The sequence below is a fragment of the Hypanus sabinus genome, chromosome 26 (assembly GCF_030144855.1).
Source record: "Hypanus sabinus isolate sHypSab1 chromosome 26, sHypSab1.hap1, whole genome shotgun sequence".
NCBI classification, from domain to species: domain Eukaryota; kingdom Metazoa; phylum Chordata; class Chondrichthyes; order Myliobatiformes; family Dasyatidae; genus Hypanus; species Hypanus sabinus.
The window spans coordinates 44888653-44908206 of NC_082731.1; the positions used below are offsets into that span (position 1 = coordinate 44888653).

Below are 19554 nucleotides of genomic sequence, written 5' to 3' on the forward strand. Positions count from 1 at the left end.
TAGCGACTCCAGCTCCGGATTTTTCCCTCGGCGATTCTCCCCGGCCCTTCCCCGTCAGTGGGTACAGCCGCAAGGCAGCGGAGGAGTGAGATCGGAGATTTCCCTCTCCTGGATGAGCTGCTGACCACGGCTGACGACTCCCATCTGCCAGAAGCGACTGGTGCCTATAACACACCTTTGCCCCTTCTCCCGAGAGTAGAAGCTGTTCCGCTGGGCTTAGTAGCCAAGCCACGCGTGAAGGCCGGGAGCTGGACTTGGTTGTCAGATGCAGGCCACTGGGAGCATTTAATAGGTGGTGGGAGCTTGTCCCCACTACCACCCCTGGCGACAACAACCTTAAGAACCTATCACTATATTACACCACCCTGAGATTCATTTTCTTGCAGGCATTCTCATTAGAACAAAGAATACAAAAGAATCAATAAAAACTATAGTCTATAAATGTCTCACGTTCCTACTTCTGCCATTGGTCCCCCATTGTCTGTTGTCATGGGACCCATGAGCTCACAGCCCATTGAAGAAACACGCAGATCTTCTGCTTTCTAATTGGATGATGCATGTATTTTTAATCCAACAGAATTTGTTTCTGTAATGCCCTGGTTAAGATTTTCTATGCTGTAGGTATTTCATTTTAGCAGTTTTCTGCAGAAGGAATGTGTTGCTGGTAGAATGTTTTGGTTTTGGCTGAAGATAAGAAGCCCTGCTGTCCAGCTTAGGAACGTGGTGTCAGCCATTCAGGATGGTGTGACCTGGAGAAAGTTTTAGAGAGCGTGGGGCCGAGAGGGTTTTGTGACAGACTGTTTTGGGTCTTTCGGTGGGAACCGTGCAGCAGGACAGGTGGGAGGATGCCTCTGGAAGGACAGTCCCTGTTGTAAGAAGTGCTTTGTCCAGATGAATGGCTCCTGGGTGGGGAGGAGAGAGAGGTTTGAAAATGTGGCGGGTGTATCTATGCAGAATAAGTGATACACCCCCGAATACCCAGTTTTCTGACGGTTATGTGCACATTGGATTGGTTTAACCTTTTCCTAAATAACTGTTTGATAAAGCTGAAATTGGTAAATATACCTCCTTTATAATTTTATGCTGGTGTACAATCTGTCATTTCTTGCCGACCATTAATTGAGTATGGGCAGTATTTACACACTGTTTGCTCAAATCAATGTTTCTTTAATCGGAACTTCGCGACGTTCCTGTTTGGTTGATCATACCGGCCCTGGACGTATATTGCTTATGAAAGGTGGCCTTCTCATAGCAGAGCCTGGTGAGGAGGTTATGTTTCCATTTCCTAATATTTTGATAACCAGTAAACACATGAAGATACAAAAGCTTGAAAAAACTTGCTACCATTCTATCCCGGTATTATCAGACTCTTGAAAGGACACCTTTATGTTAAACAGCGGACTCTTAATCTCCCAATGTACCTCATCATGGCCCTCGTACCTTGTCTACCTGAGACGCACTGGTTAGTTTAGGATACTGGTGAGCATTGGTTGAGGTGTTTGATGTGGGGTGTTTGCTGAGCTTGGCAATCAGCTTGCAGATGTTTCGTCAGCAGTTGAGGTGACATCCTCAGTGCGCAGTTGTTGGTCTTTCACTCCGGGAGCGTTCATGTTTATACAGGCTGCTTGGTCCTGATTGGCTACACTTTTGGTTGACCTTTGAATTCCATTGGCTTCCCTTTCTTTGGCTCTTATGGGTTCATAGACGGTGCCAATTTCAATATGTTTGTTTAGAAGCGAGGTTCTCTTCTGATAACTCCGTAAACAAAAGCTTCTCACTGAGTCAGGATGTGAGACTAATAAACCAACATATACTTAAAGATCCCTTTTGACTTATGGATGTAATCAAGAGGAAAGGGGCAGGACTAGGAGTTTGCCCTTCGACTCTCAAGTCAGTTTAGTCATCATCATTATGTGCCATGTCTTATGACATCATCATTATGTGCCGTGTCGTATGACAGGGATGATCATGGTCTTTACTACAGACGTGGTTTGCCATAGCCTTCTTCTGGGCAGTGTCTTTAAAAGACGGGTGACCCCAGCCATTATCAATACTCTTCAGAGATTGTCTGCCTGGCGTCAGTGGTCACGTAACCAGGACTTGTGATCTGCAGAAAGTCTCTGATGAGTCAGCAATTGTTGGATGCATAAAGGGAGGACAGGAGGATAAAGGCAGAGCTCTGATGGAGGGCTTTGTCAAATGGTGCAAGCTGAATCATCTGCAGCTCAACGTCAGTAAGACAAATGAGGTGGTGATGGGCTTTAGGAAGACTAAGCTCGCACTGCTCCCTGTTACTATTGACGGTGAGGATGTGGACGTGGTGATGACCTACAAGTACCTGGCGGCGCACCTGAATGACAGACCTGAGTAGAGCACCAACACAGAAGGGCCAGAGTCGCCTTCACTCCTTGAGGAGTCTGAGGTCCTTTGGAGTATACAGGCCTCTCCTTCACGTTCCACCAGTCTGTTGTAGCCAGTTCAGTCTTCTATGCGGCAGTGTGCTGGGGCATCAACATGCGGGTGCAAGATGCTTAATAAACTGATTAGAAAGGCTGGCTCTGTTGTAGGAGTCAAACTGGACCCACTGGAGGCTGTGGTAGAACAAAGGGCCCTCTGGAAAATACTGGCAATTCGGACAATGTTTCCCGCCCTCTGTGTTCCACCTTGGTTGAACAGAGGAGCACTTTTAGTAATAGACTGAGACAACTGTGCTGTTCCAGAGGGTCATCGTCACCTTCAGCCATCAGGCTCTGTAATGAGTCAACCTATAACCGGGGAAGTGATGACCCCCTCCTGTTTGAAGTAACATTTTTTATTCTTTCTTACTTCTCTTCCAATATTTGTATATCTGTGCACTTGTAATGCTACTGTGATGGTAATTTGTTTTGGGTTCAATAAAGTATCTATTTATCTATCAATCAGTCTATCTGCACCGGCTTCTCATACGACCATCCACCACCTGCTCCCTTGGCTTCACGTGGCCCTGATTAGGAGGGGTGGGGGGGGGGGGGGATAAGCAGGTGCTACACTTTGCTCAAGGGTGACCTGCAGACTACCAGAGCAATGAGCGCCTCACACTCCCTTTGGTAGAGACATATCTCCACCCTGACACCCTAGTTCAGAAAGACGCCCATTGGGCATGGTGACCTAATCTTATCCTTAATACTGCTGCGCTCTAACTTTCTGCAAAGCATTCCTTTGAGAACTGAAAAGATGTTAGAATGAGTCTGATTATATTAAATGACTGCACCTCTCCAGGCCCCCGGGGCAGAGAGTTCCAAAGATGCACCAAATTCCTTCTCGTAGTCTTAATTGGGTAGTCCACCTATTGTGAGACCACATGGAAGGCAAATGCGAAGTTAGCCTTCATTTTAAGACAAAATCAGGAAAGCAATGCCAAGGGACCGCTCAGACCGCGTTTAGGGAGAGCTGCTTTGGGCCCCCGTATGTGTTGACATCGGAGGGGTCCTAGAGGAGAATGAAAAGAGGAACACTTGGGTCTAGACTGGCTGGAGTTTAGAAGAACAAGGTGCGGGGAATCTTGTGGAAAGCTACTGAATGTCGAAAGTCTTAGAAAGAGGACGTCCTTTTAGAACAGACATGACTAGGATCTTCTTTAGCCAGAGGGTGGTGAATTTGTGGAAATCATTGCCACAGACGGACGCGGAAACCAAGTCATTTGGTATATTTAAAGTAGAGATTGACAGGTTTTCAATTAGTCAGAGTGTCAAAGCTGACAGGCAGAAGACAGGAGAATGGGGTTGAGAGGGATGATAAATCAGCCATGATGGGATGGCAGAGCTGAACTGATGGACCAAATGGCCTAATTCTGCTCCATCTTATTCTCTTAAAAAAAAACCCAGGGATTTAAGATATTCTCCCCTCTAGGGGAAACAGTGAGATCACCTCTTGCTCTTCTAAATTCCAGTGACTAAGGGAGTTCAAAGTACATTGCTCTGTCTAATGGAGCGAGTGCACTGCTTTAAGAAGGTGACTCACCTTCACGCTCCTGAGCAATTAGGGATGGGCAAGAACAGACTAGTTTTGCAAGAAACTGGAGAGAACATTGAGAAAAGTACCGTGCAGAATGGAGCAGTGAGCTGAACTGGCCCAACCCCCACCTCGGGCCCCAACACCCTGACTTTCTGGCCTGGTGCCTAAACTGTCAGCCAAACATTGCATTCAGTCACCTCGACAGGCTCTGGGGCCTGGGCCCGTCCTTTCCAGTTCAGCCTAGCACTTAAATCATCGTCCAAACATTGGGTTCAGTCACCACGACAGGCTCTGGGGCCTGGGCCCGTCCTTTCCAGTTCAGCTTAGCACTTAAATCATCGTCCAAACATTGGGTTCAGTTGCCTTGATACGTCTTGGGGCCTGGGCCCGTCCTTTCCAGTTCGGCCTAGCACTTAAACCATTGTCCAAACATTGGGTTCAGTCACTTTGGCATGCTCTGGGGCCTGGGCCCATCCTTTCCAATTCAGCCTAACACTTAAATCATCATCCAAACATTGGGTTCAGTCACTTTGGCATGTTCTGGGGCCTGGGCCCATCCTTTCCAGTTCAGCCTAGCACTTAAATCATCTGCCAAACATTGGGTTTGGTCACTTTGGCCTCACTGCCTGTACCTGACCTTCTGACCACAATCGCCCATGTCATACAAAAGGCACATAATGATTATGATTATGTAAGGGCCACAATGAGGAAGAATACAAGGACCTAAAGCTCATCTTCATTGTAAGGAAAGTCCATTCAAGAGTCTGATAATAACAGGGTAGAAGCCTGTAATTTTTTTTTACTGTTTATTTTTGCTTTCAATGGTTTTCAGACATTCCTAATTGAATTAATTTGCCCAACTTTTTTTTTTAAATAGGCATAATGTGGCTCCTTACATCGCCAGGTAGATTTCCGACTTGTAAAAATTCTGGAACAGTCTGGCTTGTTTTATCTGCTAACTGCGAAATGGAGTGGAGTGCACAGTCACATGAACGCTTTAAAGCGTTCGGTAGATCAGGGTTCATTTCCCACCGCTGTCTTGTAAGTAGCTTGTACGTTCTCCCTGTGACTGCGCTGGTTTCCTCCACGTGCTCTGGTTTCCTCCCACAGCTCAAGGGCGTAGGTTTAAGTCATACATGAAAGTAGTTAGACGCGAGGCCTCGTTGGGCTGGAAGGGCCTGTCACCACGCTGTGTCTCTATCTTGGTATTGGTCTGTGGGAACCCAGGCTCTAAATAAATAAATGAAGGATCAGAAGCAGATCTGATGGGCCGAATGGCCCAGTTCATCTCCTATGTCTGGCTTTACAGTCGGGGTTCAATTCCCGCCACTGTCTGTACGTTCTCCCCGTGACTGTGCTGCTTCCTCCGGGTGCTCTGGTTTCCTCCCACGGTCTGAGGACCTATGGGTTAGGGTTAGTAAGCTGTGTTGATGGTGGCAGTGAGCTGACCCTCACAGGCTGTGTCCAGCACATCTCGGACCGTGTTGATCATTACCACAAACTACACATTTCACTGTTAGATTCTGTGTACCTTTGATAAGTAAAAATAATCAGTCTTGAGGACCAATTCCTAACATGGGTGAACTATGTACATTGTTGGATGGCAGGACAGGGTCTCGGCGTCTGGGTTAATTGTGCAGCGAACAGCTCCGGTGATGATGTCTGCTTTACCTACTTGGCAAGTTTTATCTTCTGTTTGGGAAACAAGCTACAAATCATTGCTCTTGCCTCCTGGTTAAAATATCAGCGGGTAAACCTGTCTGACTGGTTTGGGAGAGTGTGAGTGTGAGCATGTCTGTATCCCCTATCTTCCCTCCCCACAGGCCAGACACAGTCTATGATAGCATAAAACATCGATTTCTCTGACTTCCAGCAAATCCTTCCTGCCCTGTCTCTCAGTTTCCATCCTCTATCCTTGCTTCTCTCTTACCCCTTCTCATCTACTCATCACCTCCCTCTTGTCCACTGCCCTCTCCAGTCAGATTCCTCCTCCTGCAGCGCAGCCTGCTCTACGTTGGTGAAACTCGTAAATTGGGGGACTGCCTTGTCAGGGACTTCTGGTCCATTTGCCAAAAGCAGAATTTCCTGGTGGCCAACCGCTTTAATCGTCATCACCATTCCTGCTCCAACATCCCCCACCACGGCCTCCTCTTTTGCCACATCGAGGCCACTCTCGGGGTAGGTGGAGCAACATCTCACAACAGTCAACGTTTCAGGCCGTCGGGACCGGAAAGGAAGCGGGAGGAAGCCAGAAAAAGAAGAGGGAGAGGAAGGAGTAGATGTTGATAGGTGATTGACCAGAGGAGGTGAGGGGGACGGTAGGGAGGGGAGATGAAGTGGGAAGTTAGGAGGTGGATGGCTGGAGAGGCAAAGGGCTGAAGGTTGATGAATCTGATAGGAGAGGAGAGTGGACCATGGGAGAAGATGGAGGAGGGGACCCAGAGGGAGTTGAAGGGCAGATGAGGACAAGAACCCTGTATTTAAAAGAATTGTTGAAGGTCAAAGGTGCAGCTGGAAATGCTACTGCAGGGCTTGGGTGGGGTGGAGATGCACCTCCTCAAAGGAGGTGTAAGACACTCCTTCCCTCTGTTAGCCCACAGATTACCCTCGGGTTAGCCCACCTCCCCACACCACCCCCACCGATCAGGGTCACGTGAAGCCATGGGAGCAGGTGGTGGATGGTCGTACGAGCAGCCGGTGCAGATCACAAGTCCTGGTTATGTGACCTCTGACACCAGGCAGACAATCTCTGAAGAGTATTGATAATGGCTGGGGGTCACCCGTCTTGTAAAGACACTGCCCAGAAGAAGGCAATGGCAAACCACTCCTGCCAAGAAGAACCATGGTCAAGGGAAGACCATGATCTCTAATGTCATACGACACGGCAGATAATGAACGAATGGACTGCTAGGGTTACTGACAGCTCCTACACTCAGAATCGGCCATTCAGCCCATCTACTCCATGTTCAGTTGAAACTCCTCCCATTTTCTTCATCTAAATCGGGGGTTCCCAACCTGGCGTCCACGGGCCCCTCGGTTAATCGTTAAAAAAGGTTGGGAACCCCCGATCTAAATCCGTCAGGATAACGCACCCTACCCTTTAATGCCTGTCTAGGGGGAAGATGAGAGGTGACTCGATGGAGGTGTACAAGGTGATAAGGGGCAGAAAAGGCAAAGGCGTAGAGGTTAGCATGATGCCCTTACAGCTCAGGGACTTCCGGAGTTTAATTCCAGCGCCATCGAAGGAGTTTAAACGTTCTCCCCATGACCATGTGGGTTTCCTCCAGGTGCTCCAGTTTCCCCCCACAGTCCTGGTTAGTAGGTTAATTGGTCATTGTAAATTGTCCCATGATTAGGTGAGGGTTAAATCAGGGGATTGCTGGGATTTGCAGCCCATTGGTCTGGAAGGGCCTATTCCACGTTGTATCTCGAAATAAAACTGAACGAGATTATAAGTTCTGTAAAAATTGGTGAGGGTTGACAGGGACTTGACAGATTTCCTTGGCCTCCTGAGCAAGTGGAGGCTTTCCGATCGGTGCCCCGGTGCTGGGGACGTCAGCAATAGCTTGCTTTTCCTCACAGGGGCTTTGTAGTGATTGGCAAAGACCGAGTTTGTGATCTCTCTCCGGTGCTTTAGGTGCCTGTTGTACAGATATCTCTGCTTCACGTATAGGGAGCGCAGATCACTGCCAGGTGTTTGGTAACTGATGTGATGTACTAACTTGGATAATTCCTCAATAACAATATATATTTATCTTGCACCTCTAACACTGCATTTCACAATTACAACATAAATTGAAACTTTGAGGTTTAGACGTGGAAGATTTTATCTGGACAAAAGTTTGCTAAACAGGTTTTAAGGAATACCTTTATATGTTGAGGGAGTGGTTAGTGTGATGTTACTACAGCTTCGGAGTACAGAGTTCAAATCTATCGTCATTTAGAAGGAGTCTTTGTACGCCCTCCCCGTGGAATACGTGAATTTTCCCCTGGTTCTCGATTTTCTCCCACAGTCCAAAAACGTACTGGGTAGGTTAATTAGTCATTATAGATTGTCCTGCAATTAGGTTAGGGTTAAATGAGGGTTGTCAGGGGTTGCTGGAGCTGGAACTGCCAGGGCCAACTCCGCAGTGTCTCTATATAAAACAAATTCTGTTCCTCAGGTGACCAGTGTTTGTACATCCTGTGACAGTGTTGAAGATGGTGGGAAATTTCAAAAAAAAACTCTCGTGAGGCTCCCAAAATATGACTGGTAGTTCCCACCGACCGGGACCTTGTCCTGCGTACTGAGAGTCGGGCTGAGGGGAGTGTGGGGATCGGATTTCATATCATCGGCAAGTGTCATGAAATTTGTTTAGCGGCGGCAGTAATAATAAAAACTGTAATTTACAGTGAGTGTATAAAAAGTTAAATAAGTAGTGCAAAAAGTGAAAAAAAAGTAGTGAGCAAGTGTTCGTGGGTTCAATGTCCATTCAGAAATCGAATGGCAGAGGGGAAGAAGCTGTTCCTGAATCGCTGAGTGTGTGTCTTCAGGCTCCTGTCCCTCCTCCCTGATGGCAGAGGGGAAGAAGCTGTTCCTGAATCGCTGAGTGTGTGTCTTCAGGCTCCTGTCCCTCCTCCCTGATGGTAGCATTGAGAAGAGGGCATGTGCTGGGTGGTGGGGGTCCTTTTTGAGGCATTGCTCCTTGAAGATGTCCTGGCTACTGGGGAGGCTGGTGCTCGTGATGGAGCTGGCTGAATTGGGCAGCACCAGAATCAGGTTTAATATCACTGACGTTTGTCAGGAAATTTGCGGCAGTAGCACAGTGCAAGACATAAAAACTCAAGTTACGTTAAATAAATATTAGTGAAAAAGACAAATACTGAAACAGGTCAACACACACAAAATGCTGGAGGAATTCAGCAGGTCAGGCAGTGTCTACAGAGGGGAATGAACAGCCGATGTTTCAGGCCGAGACCGTTTACTTGGACCTGATGAAGGGTCTCGACTCAAAATGTCAACTGTTTATTCCTTTCCGTGGATGCTGCCTGACCTGCTGAGCTCCTCCAGCATTTTGTGTGTGTTGCTCTGGATTTCCAGCGTCTGCGGAATCTCTTGTGTTCATGGATCTGTTTTGAAACCTGATGGTGTAGGGCAAGAAGCTGTTCCTAAATCACTGGGTGTGGGTCCTCAGGCTCCTCTACCTCCCTCCCCGATGTTATTAGTGTGAAATGGAAATGTTCCAGATGGCAAGGGTCTTTAATGATGGATGTCATCTTCTTGGCTGGTGGCAGGGTGGAGATACGTCTCTACCAAAGGAGGTGCAAGGTGCTCCTTCACTCCGCGAGCCTGCGGGTCACCCTTGGGCAAGGTGTAGCACCTGCTTAGCACCAGATGAGAGCAGGTGGTGGACGGTCGTATGAGCAGCTGGTGCAGATCACAAGTCCTGGTTATGTGACCACTGACGCCAGGCAGACAATCTCTGAAGAGTGTTGATAATGGCTGGGGTCACCCGTCTTGTAAAGACACTGCCCAGAAGAAGGCAATGGCAAACCACTTCTGTAGGAAAGTTTTCCGAGAATGATCACGGCCATGGAAAGACCACGATCACCCACGTCACTGGACATGGCACACAATGATAATGATGATCTTCTTGGGGCACTGCCTGTGAAGGTGTCCACAATGCAGGGGAGAATTGTGCCTGTGATGGAGCCGACCGAGCCTCTACCCTCTGCAACCTCTCACAACCCTGTGCATTGGAGCATCCATGCCAGGCAACCAGTCAGAATGCTCTCCACTATACACCCGCAGAAATTTGCAAGAGTCATAGGAAGGCACAACTCATAAACAGGCCCTTTGGCCCATCTAGTCCATGCCGAACTGCACCAGGGCCATAACCCTCCATACTCCTACCATCATTGTACCTATCCCAACTTCTCTTAAACATTGAAATTGAGCTCACATGCACCACTTGTACTGGCAGCTCGTTCCACGTTCTCGTGTTTCTCTTAAACATTTCACCTTTCACCATAAACCCATGACCTCTGGTTATAGTGCCACTGAAAAAGCCTGCTTGCATTTACCCCTCGTGATTTTGTATGCCTCTATCAAATCTCCTCTCAGCCTTCAATGTTCCAGGGAATAAAGTTCTTACCTATTCAATCTTTCCTTATAACTCTAGGTTTCCAGAGCCGGCAACATCCTTGTAAATTTTCTCGGTACTCTTTCAATCTGTCCTGTAGGTAGGTGACCAAAACTGCACACACTACTCCAAATTAGGCCTCACCAATGTATGATACAACTTCAACAGAACCTCCCAACTTCCATACTCAATACTTTGAATTATGAAGGCCAAGGTGCCAAAAGCTTTCTTTACAATCCAATCTACCTGTGATGCCATTTTTAGTGAGTTATGGACCTGTATTCCCAGATTGCACCACTATTCGCGGTGTAAGACCAACCCTGGCTGGTCTTGGATGACATACCAAAAACAAAAGTGGGGGTAGATGAGAAAGGCCTTTCGGTCCATTATATGTTTAATGCAAGCCCATTCTCTTATCTGTTGCAGTGAAGAGAGGAGGATGGTTTGGAGATCTCACCCTCCTGGTACACATGTGGGTTCGTGCTGACTACAATTTGATTTGCTGAGCTTGGCTTGTGTTTGACTCTCGAGGTGAGGTGATGAGAGGGGAAAGGCTTCCCGCTTATCTTCCACGCCGGTGGGGAGCAGGGAGGACTGAGAAGTGGGTTAGGGCATTCAGTGAATTCTGTCTGCACTCTAGTTGGGCCCGTGAGAGGTACCACATGGAACGAGACAGCGAGGCACCTTGAAGTTGTTTGGGATTCCAAGGGAAGGCAGAAACCTGGTACAGGTGATCAGAAATATCACTAAACCTCATGAGCAGAGGCCACTCACATCTCTAGTGACCTGGGATCATCAGTCCTGACCTCTGCTGCTCTTACGTTTGCCCTATGATCTTGTGCCAAAAGCATGTAGGTTGCTGGGCTAATAATTACTGCCTGTGATAGGGAGTATCTTGGGGGGGGGGGGGGAGAGAAATTAATGAGAATCTGGGGTTAGCACAGGTTGGTGGGCCGAGGGCCTGTCTCGCTTGCTCCTCCAGATGCCCATGCAAACCTGAGATATCAAGGACATGATGGCTGTCCACAACAGCTGCTGGTGTTGACCTCAGTACCCAAGGTTAAGGTAGAGAGGTTGTCTCCTGCTGAGGAAATTTTGTAAGAACAATCGTGGTGATGGAAAGGCTACGAATGGCCATGTCATACGAAACAGCACATAATGGCGACGATGATGGTGGTGCTGCTGGAGGTCTCCAATAAAATATATTCACTTGGAAAAGCAAGGGGAGGTTTAAAGCCACGCGCAGTACTTTGAATATAGTTTCACTTGTACAATTGATTTTAAACACCTCTACAAGATCACCTTTCAATCATCTATGCTCTAGTGAATACAATCGTAGCCTGCCCAACCTCTGTTTCTCAAACTCAGATGACACCCTCAGATGAAATCTCTCCTGCAATGTAGAGAGTTCAAAGTAAATTTATTATCAACAGACTACACACTACTGTGAGATTCATTTCCTTGTTGGCATTTACAGGGGAAAAGCAAAATACAATAGAATTTGTGAAGAACTATGCAGTAACAAACACCCATCGTAAAAAAGAAGTCAAGCTGTTTACATTTGTGGGTTTGACCCAGACTGTGTTGGTTGTTGACACATTTCACTGCATGTTTCAGTGAACAGGTGACAAATAAAGCTATTCTCTTGCAACACACACAAAATGCTAACTCAGCAGGCCAGGCAGCATCTACTGAAAACAGTACAGTCGACCTTTCGGTAGGACAATTTTTCCCACAGGAGCTGCCTGACCTGCTGAGCTCCTCCAGCATTGTGTGCGTGTGTGTGTGAGTGTGAGTGTGAGTGTGAGTGTGAGTGTGAGTGTGAGTGTGTGTGTGTGTCTGTGTGTGTGTGTGTGTGTGTGTGTGAGTGTGAGTGTGTGTGTGTGTCTGTGTGTGTGTGTGTGTGTGTGTGTGTGTGTGTCTGTGTGTGTCTGTGTGTGTGTGTGTGTGTGTGTGTGTGTGTCTGTGTGTCTGTGTGTGTCTGTGTGTGTGTGTGTGTGTGTGTGTGTGTGTGTGTGTGTCTGTGTGTCTGTGTGTGTCTGTGTGTGTGTGTGTGTGTGTGTGTGTGTGTGTGTGTGTGTGTGTGTGTCTGTGTGTGTGTGTGTGTGTGTGTGTGTGTGTCTGTGTGTGTGTGTGTGTGTGTGTGTGTCTGTGTGTGTGTGTGTGTGTGTGTGTGTGTGTGTGTGTGTCTGTCTGTCGGATTTCCAGCATCTGCAGATTTTCTCGTTTGGGAAAGCTAATCTGTTACCTCATGTGATAACACTGAGAAAAGACCATGAGGTATTCTGGGATGCGGGTCCCATGATCTGGCAGATAAGGTCCAGCTGCCAAAAGGAGCGCTCATTCTGTCACGGTGGACTGCTCCCAGCAGGCCCTGTGGATGAGGGATGGTGCGTGGGGCTCTACTGGCCCAACTTCCCACAATGGAGGGGCTTGGCTGGTATTCAAGACCGCATTTGGAATATTGTGAGGGAAAGATGTGCTGGCACTGTGGAGAGGTCCAGAGGAGGTTTGGAAGAATTACCCTTGAAAGGCTTAACACATGGAGAGTGTTTGAAGCCTTTGGGCCTGTACTCGTTGGAGTGCAGAGGGATGAATATCGGCCCAGAAGCAGCAAACACTCTCCATATCAGTACCTAACGAATACTAAAAGTTCTGGATCGAGTGGATATGGAGCAGATGTTGTTAATAGTGGGAGAGTCTAGGACCAGAGGACACAAATAGAGTGGATGTGGAGAGGATGTTTCCTATAGTGGTGGAGTCTAGGACCAGAGGACACAGATAGAGTGGATGTGGAGAGGATGTTTCCTATAGTGGGGGAGTCTAGGACCAGAGGACACAGATAGAGTGGATATAGAGAGGATGTTTCCTATAGTGGGGGAGTCTAGGACCAGAGGACACAGAGAGAGTGGATGTGGAGAGGATGTTTCCTATGTGGGAGAGTCTAGGACCAGAGGACACAGATAGAGTGGATGTGGAGAGGGTGTTTCCTATAGTGGGAGAGTCTAGGACCAGAGGACACAGATAGAGTGGATGTGGAGAGGGTGTTTCCTATAGTGGGAGAGTCTAGGACCAGAGGACACAAATAGAGTGGATGTGGAGAGGATGTTTCCTACAGTGGTGGAGTCTAGGACCAGAGGACACAGATAGAGTGGATGTGGAGAGGATGTTTCCTGTAGTGGGGGAGTCTAGGACCAGAGGACACAGATAGAGTGGATGTGGAGAGGATGTTTCCTATAGTGAGGGAGTCTAGGACCAGAGGACACAGATAGAGTGGATATAGAGAGGATGTTTCCTATAGTGGGGGAGTCTAGGACCAGAGGACACAGAGAGAGTGGATGTGGAGAGGGTGTTTCCTATAGTGGGAGAGTCTAGGACCAGAGGACACAGATAGAGTGGATGTGGAGAGGATGTTTCCTATAGTGGGGGAGTCTAGGACCAGAGGACACAGATAGAGTGGATATAGAGAGGATGTTTCCTATAGTGGGGGAGTCTAGGACCAGAGGACACAGAGAGAGTGGATGTGGAGAGGATGTTTCCTATGTGGGAGAGTCTAGGACCAGAGGACACAGATAGAGTGGATGTGGAGAGGGTGTTTCCTATAGTGGGAGAGTCTAGGACCAGAGGACACAAATAGAGTGGATGTGGAGACGATGTTTCCTATAGTGGTGGAGTCTAGGACCAGAGGACACAGATAGAGTGGATGTGGAGAGGATGTTTCCTATAGTGGGGGAGTCTAGGACCAGAGGACACAGATAGAGTGGATATAGAGAGGATGTTTCCTATAGTGGGGGAGTCTAGGACCAGAGGACACAGAGAGAGTGGATGTGGAGAGGGTGTTTCCTATAGTGGGAGAGTCTAGGACCAGAGGACACAAATAGAGTGGATGTGGAGAGGATGTTTCCTATAGTGGTGGAGTCTAGGACCAGAGGACACAGATAGAGTGGATGTGGAGAGGATGTTTCCTGTAGTGGGGGAGTCTAGGACCAGAGGACACAGATAGAGTGGATGTGGAGAGGATGTTTCCTTTAGTGGGGGAGTCTAGGACCAGAGGACACAGATAGAATGGATGTGGAGAGGATGTTTCCTATAGTGGGGGAGTCCAGGACCAGAGGACACAGATAGAGTGGATGTGGAGAGGAAGTTTCCTATAGTGGGGGAGTCCAGGACCAGAGGACACAGATAGAGTGGATGTGGAGAGGATGTTTCCTATAGTGGGGGAGTCTGAGACCAGAGGACACAGATAGAGTGGATGTGGAGAGGATGTTTCCTATAGTGGGAGAGTCTAGGACCAGAGGACACAGATAGAGTGGATGTGGAGAGGATGTTTCCGATAGTGGGGGAGTCTAGGACCAGAGGACACAGATAGAGTGGATGTGGAGAGGATGTTTCCTTTAGTGGGGGAGTCTAGGACCAGAGGACACAGATAGAGTGGGTGTGGAGAGGAAGTTTCCCATGGTGGGGGAGTCTAGGACCAGAGGACACAGAGAGAGTGGATGTGGAGAGGATGTTTCCTATAGTGGGGGAGTCTAGGACCACAGAGAGAGTGGATGTGGAGAGGATGTTTCCTGTAGTGGGGGAGTCTAGGACCAGAGGACACAGAGAGAGTGGATGTGGAGAGGATGTTTCCTGTAGTGGGGGAGTCTAGGACCAGAGGACACAGAGAGAGTGGATGTGGAGAGGATGTTTCCTGTAGTGGAGGAGTCTAGGACCAGAGGACACAGAGAGAGTGGGTGTGGAGAGGAAGTTTCCCATGGTGGGGGAGTCTAAGACCAGAGGATACAACCTCAGAATAAAGGACCTTTATTTAGAACGGAGATGAGGGGGGTTTCTTTAGGCAGAGGGTGAAGAATCTGTGGAATTTGTTGTCACAGGCAGCTATGGAGGCCAAATATTTAAGGCAGAGGTTGATAGATTCTTGATTGGTCTGGGCCTGAAGGGATATGGGGAGAAGGCAGGAGGGTGGGGCTGAGAGGGACCATGATGAAATGGCCTACCAGTGTGTGGAAATTTGAGAAGTTTCGACTCTTGCTGAGGCCTGACTGTCGCTCTCTTGCTTCCTACAGCCAAGCACCCGGAGATTAAGTCTCTGATGGGCCCAGATCCCCACCTGAAGTGGATAGTCACGGTGATGGTGCTCTTTCAGATTGCCTCCTGTTACCTGGTGAAGGACTTGTCCTGGAAGTGGCTGCTGTTCTGGGCGTACGTGCTGGGGGGCAGCGTCAACCACTCCCTGACCCTGGCCATCCACGACATCTCCCACAACGTGGCCTTCGGCAACAAGGATGCCAAGTGGAACCGCTGGTTCGCCATCTTCGCCAACCTGCCCATCGGCATGCCCTACTCCGCCTCCTTCAAGAAGTACCACATAGACCACCACCGGTACCTGGGGGGAGAGGGACTGGACGTCGACGTGCCCACCGATTTCGAGGCCTGCTTCTTCCGCACCCCGGCCCGCAAGGTCCTCTGGCTGACTGTTCAGCCGCTGCTCTACATCCTGAGGCCCCTCTACGTCAACCCCAAGCCCGTCACCCAGATGGAGGTGGTCAACGCTGTCATCCAGCTAAGTTATGACCTGGTCATCTACCAGATCTGGGGCCTGAAGCCGGTGTTCTACATGCTGGCCAGCTCTATGCTCGGGATGGGCCTGCACCCCATCTCTGGGCATTTCATCGCCGAACACTACATGTTCCTAAAGGGATACGAGACCTACTCCTACTACGGACCCCTCAACTGGATAACCTTCAATGTGGGTTACCACATGGAGCACCATGACTTCCCCAGTATTCCCGGCAGCAAACTGCCCCAGGTAACTGTCCGCCTCGAGGAATCCCTCCCCACCACGCACCTCCACTCCTTCTTAGTGATACCGTAGACCCATCGAGCCTGCTCCCTCCCAAACTCACTCTCCTGTGTCAACCTTCGCTTTAAATACACCCAATGACTTGGCCTCCACAGCCATCTGTGGCAATGAATTCCACAGAGTCAACACCCTCTGGCTAAAGAATTTCCTCCTCGTCTCTGTTCTAAAGGGACGCCCTTGTATTCTGAGGCTGCGCCCTCTGGTCCTAGACTTCCCCACCATATCTAGGATACATCACGGTAACCCTTCCGGTCCAATATGCCCCTGCTGCCCAGTTACACGCACAAGACCTCCTAACCTGTACACCTTTGGGATGTGGGAGAAAACCCACACGGTTATAGGGAGAACATACAAACTCCTTACAGACCGCGGCAGAAATGAACCCGGGTTGCAGACGCTGTGATGGCGTAAAACTGAACACTAAGGTACCACCCCGCTCCAAAATCTTTGTCGTTGGGGCTGGGAAGGATCTGTAAATGGGGACATTGTTTTCAGTATAGGTGGTCACGGATTAAGCTTCCTTCTGATGGCCGTGCATCAGGAATCCTCTGCCCTAGTTAGAGACCCGGGCTCGAGCTTGACCTTCGGTGCTCCGCGGAGGCAAGTGAACAGTCGGTGCTTAGGCTGCAGGAATCTAGTGTGAAAAATAAAGGAGAGGGGGGGGGGTTAGGAGAAAGGTGGGACAGGTGGGTCCAGGTGAGGAGAGGCTGATCGACTGCTGGAGTCACGCAGGAGGGAGGCGTGGAGATAGTGACAGGCTGGGATTTGAAAGGTAGAGACGACAAGTGTTTCCTCTGGGTGCTCTGGTTTCCTCCCACGGTCCAAAGCAGTACCGGTTAAGTAGGTTAATTGGTCATTTTGGAAATTGTCCTGCGACTAGGCTAGGGTTAAATCAGGGGCTGCTAGGTGTTGTGGCCCATTGGGAGGGCCTGTTCTGAACGGCATCTCAATAAATTAATAAACACGAAGGAGAATGGAAGACAAAAAGCCCAATAAATTGCAAAACAATCCTATAAAATACAACAAACAAGAAACTCAAAACATGCGGTCTGTACACCAATGGTATCTACACCAAGTGACAGCCTGTGAGAGGGGGGCGGTGGGCAGATGGGAACAGCGGAGGGAGAGGATCGGAGATCCTGTGGGGGGAGGGCAAACGCACTGGGAAGAAGGGAATGTGCGAGAGCCTGGGGTAGATCAGGAGGACAGAGGAGGGAGGTTCGATGTTCATGCTGTATAGACCACCCGGGGGGAATTCAAGGCACCGTTCCTCTAGTTTACGTCGGGCCTCACCCCTGTAGTGGACGCAAAACCGTGCACTCTCCCGTCGGTAACCCCAAATCTCATCCCGTTTCAGGTGAAGAAGATGGCCCCGGAGTTTTACGAGAACCTGCCCCAGCACAATTCTTGGTTGAGAGTCTTGTGGGACTTCATATTCTGCGACACCCTGGGGCCTTTCTCCCGGGTCAAGCGGAACTGCAAGCTGGTGAAGGATGAGTGAAGCCCGCTCGCTGCTGAATGCAGTCTTTCCCTGTAAAGCCTCAATAAAACAGCTTTGGTAACCTGCGACTGGTCACCTCTTTCTGTAAGGCAGGGGCAGCCCCAGCCCAGAGCACATCGCCACACCTGTACTCTGTGTGCAAAACCAGGCAGAGGGGAACGTTGACCTTGAGTCTTTCTGCCAGGAATACCTGCAGATAGGGTACGGTACCGGTGGGGACGGGTCTGTCAGTGTGTAACACCGGGGTACGGTACAGGTAGGGATGGGCCTGTCACTGTGTAACACCGGGGTACGGTACCAGTGGGGACGGGTCTGTCACTGTGTGACACTGGGGTACGGTACCGGTGGGGACGGGTCTGTCAGTGTGTAACACCGGGGTACGGTACCGGTGGGGACGGGTCTGTCAGTGTGTAACACCGGGGTACGGTACAGGTAGGGATGGGCCTGTCACTGTGTAACACCGGGGTACGGTACCAGTGGGGACGGGTCTGTCACTGTGTGACACTGGGGTACGGTACTGGTGGGGGACAGGTCTGTCACTGTGTGACACTGGGCTACGGTACAGGTAGGGATGGGCCTGTCACTGTGTAACACTGGGGTACGGTACAGGTAGGGATGGGCCTGTCACTGTGTAACACCGGGGTACGGTACCAGTGGGGACGGGTCTGTCACTGTGTGACACTGGGGTACGGGTCTGTCACTGTGTGACACCGGGGTATGGTACCAGTGGGGACAGGTCAATCAGTGTGTAACACCGGGGTACGGTACCAGTGGGGACGGGTCTGTCACTGTGTAACACCGGGGTACGGTACTGGTGGGGACGGGTCTGTCAGTGTGTAACACCGGGGTACGGTACCGGTGGGGACGGGTCTGTCACTGTGTGACACCGGGGTACGGTACCAGTGGGGACGGGTCTGTCACTGTGTAACACCGGGGTGCGGTACCGGTGGGGACGGGTCTGTCACTGTGTAACACCGGGGTGCGGTACCGGTGGGGACGGGTCCGTCACTGTGTAACACCGGGGTGCGGTACCGGTGGGGACGGGTCTGCCACTGTGTGACACTGGGGTACGGTACAGGTAGGGATGGGCCTGTCACTGTGTAACACCGGGGTACGGTACCGGTGGGGACGGGTCTGTCACTGTGTGACACCGGGGTACGGTACCGGTGGGGACGGGTCTGTCACTGTGTGACACCGGGGTACGGTACCGGTGGGGGACGGGTCTGTCACTGTGTGACACTGGGGTACGGTACAGGTAGGGATGGGCCTGTCACTGTGTAACACTGGGGTACGGTACAGGTAGGGATGGGCCTGTCACTGTGTAACACTGGGGTACGGTACCAGTGGGGACGGGTCTGTCACTGTGTGACACTGGGGTACGGTACCGGTGGGGACGGGTCTGCCACTGTGTGACACCGGGGTACGGTACTGGTGGGGGACAGGTCTGTCACTGTGTGACACTGGGGTACGGTACAGGTAGGGATGGGCCTGTCACTGTGTAACACTGGGGTACGGTACCAGTGGGGATGGGTCTGTCACTGTGTGACACTGGGGTACGGTACAGGTAGGGATGGGCCTGTCACTGAGTAACACCGGGGTACGGTACCGGTGGGGACGGGTCTGTCACTGTGTGACACCGGGGAACGGTACTGGTGGGGGACGGGTCTGTCACTGTGTGACACTGGGGTAAGGTACAGGTAGGGATGGGCCTGTCACTGTGTAACACTGGGGTACGGTACAGGTAGGGATGGGCCTGTCACTGTGTAACACTGGGGTACGGTACAGGTAGGGATGGGCCTGTCACTGTGTAACACCGGTGTACGGTACCAGTGGGGACAGGTCTGTCACTGTGTGACACTGGGGTACGGTACAGGTAGGGATGGGCCTGTCACTGTGTGACACTGGGGTACGGTACAGGTGGGGATGGGCCTGTCACTGTGTGACACCGGGGTACGGTACTGGTGGGGGACGGGTCTGTCACTGTGTGACACTGGGGTACGGTACAGGTAGGGATGGGCCTGTCACTGTGTAACACTGGGGTACGGTACAGGTAGGGATGGGCCTGTCACTGTGTA

At 50.2% G+C, this 19554-nt stretch overlaps 1 protein-coding gene across 3 annotated transcripts in view; it reads left to right on the forward strand.

The window, feature by feature from the left end:
• LOC132381513 (sphingolipid delta(4)-desaturase/C4-monooxygenase DES2-like) overlaps positions 1–17544 on the forward strand; it is a 33003-nt gene extending 15459 nt beyond the window's left edge. For 2 of the 3 annotated variants that reach the window (XM_059950981.1, XM_059950983.1), the window contains 2 exons: positions 15182–15924; positions 17336–17544. In XM_059950981.1, the coding sequence (XP_059806964.1) occupies positions 15182–15924; positions 17336–17479 (887 nt within the window). In that variant the 3' untranslated portion in view covers positions 17480–17544. Of the gene's footprint in view, positions 1–10541; positions 10647–15181; positions 15925–17335 lie in introns of all 3 variants that reach the window. The other variant, XM_059950982.1, reaches the window with a different exon arrangement.
• The last annotated feature ends 2010 nt before the right edge of the window (positions 17545–19554 follow it).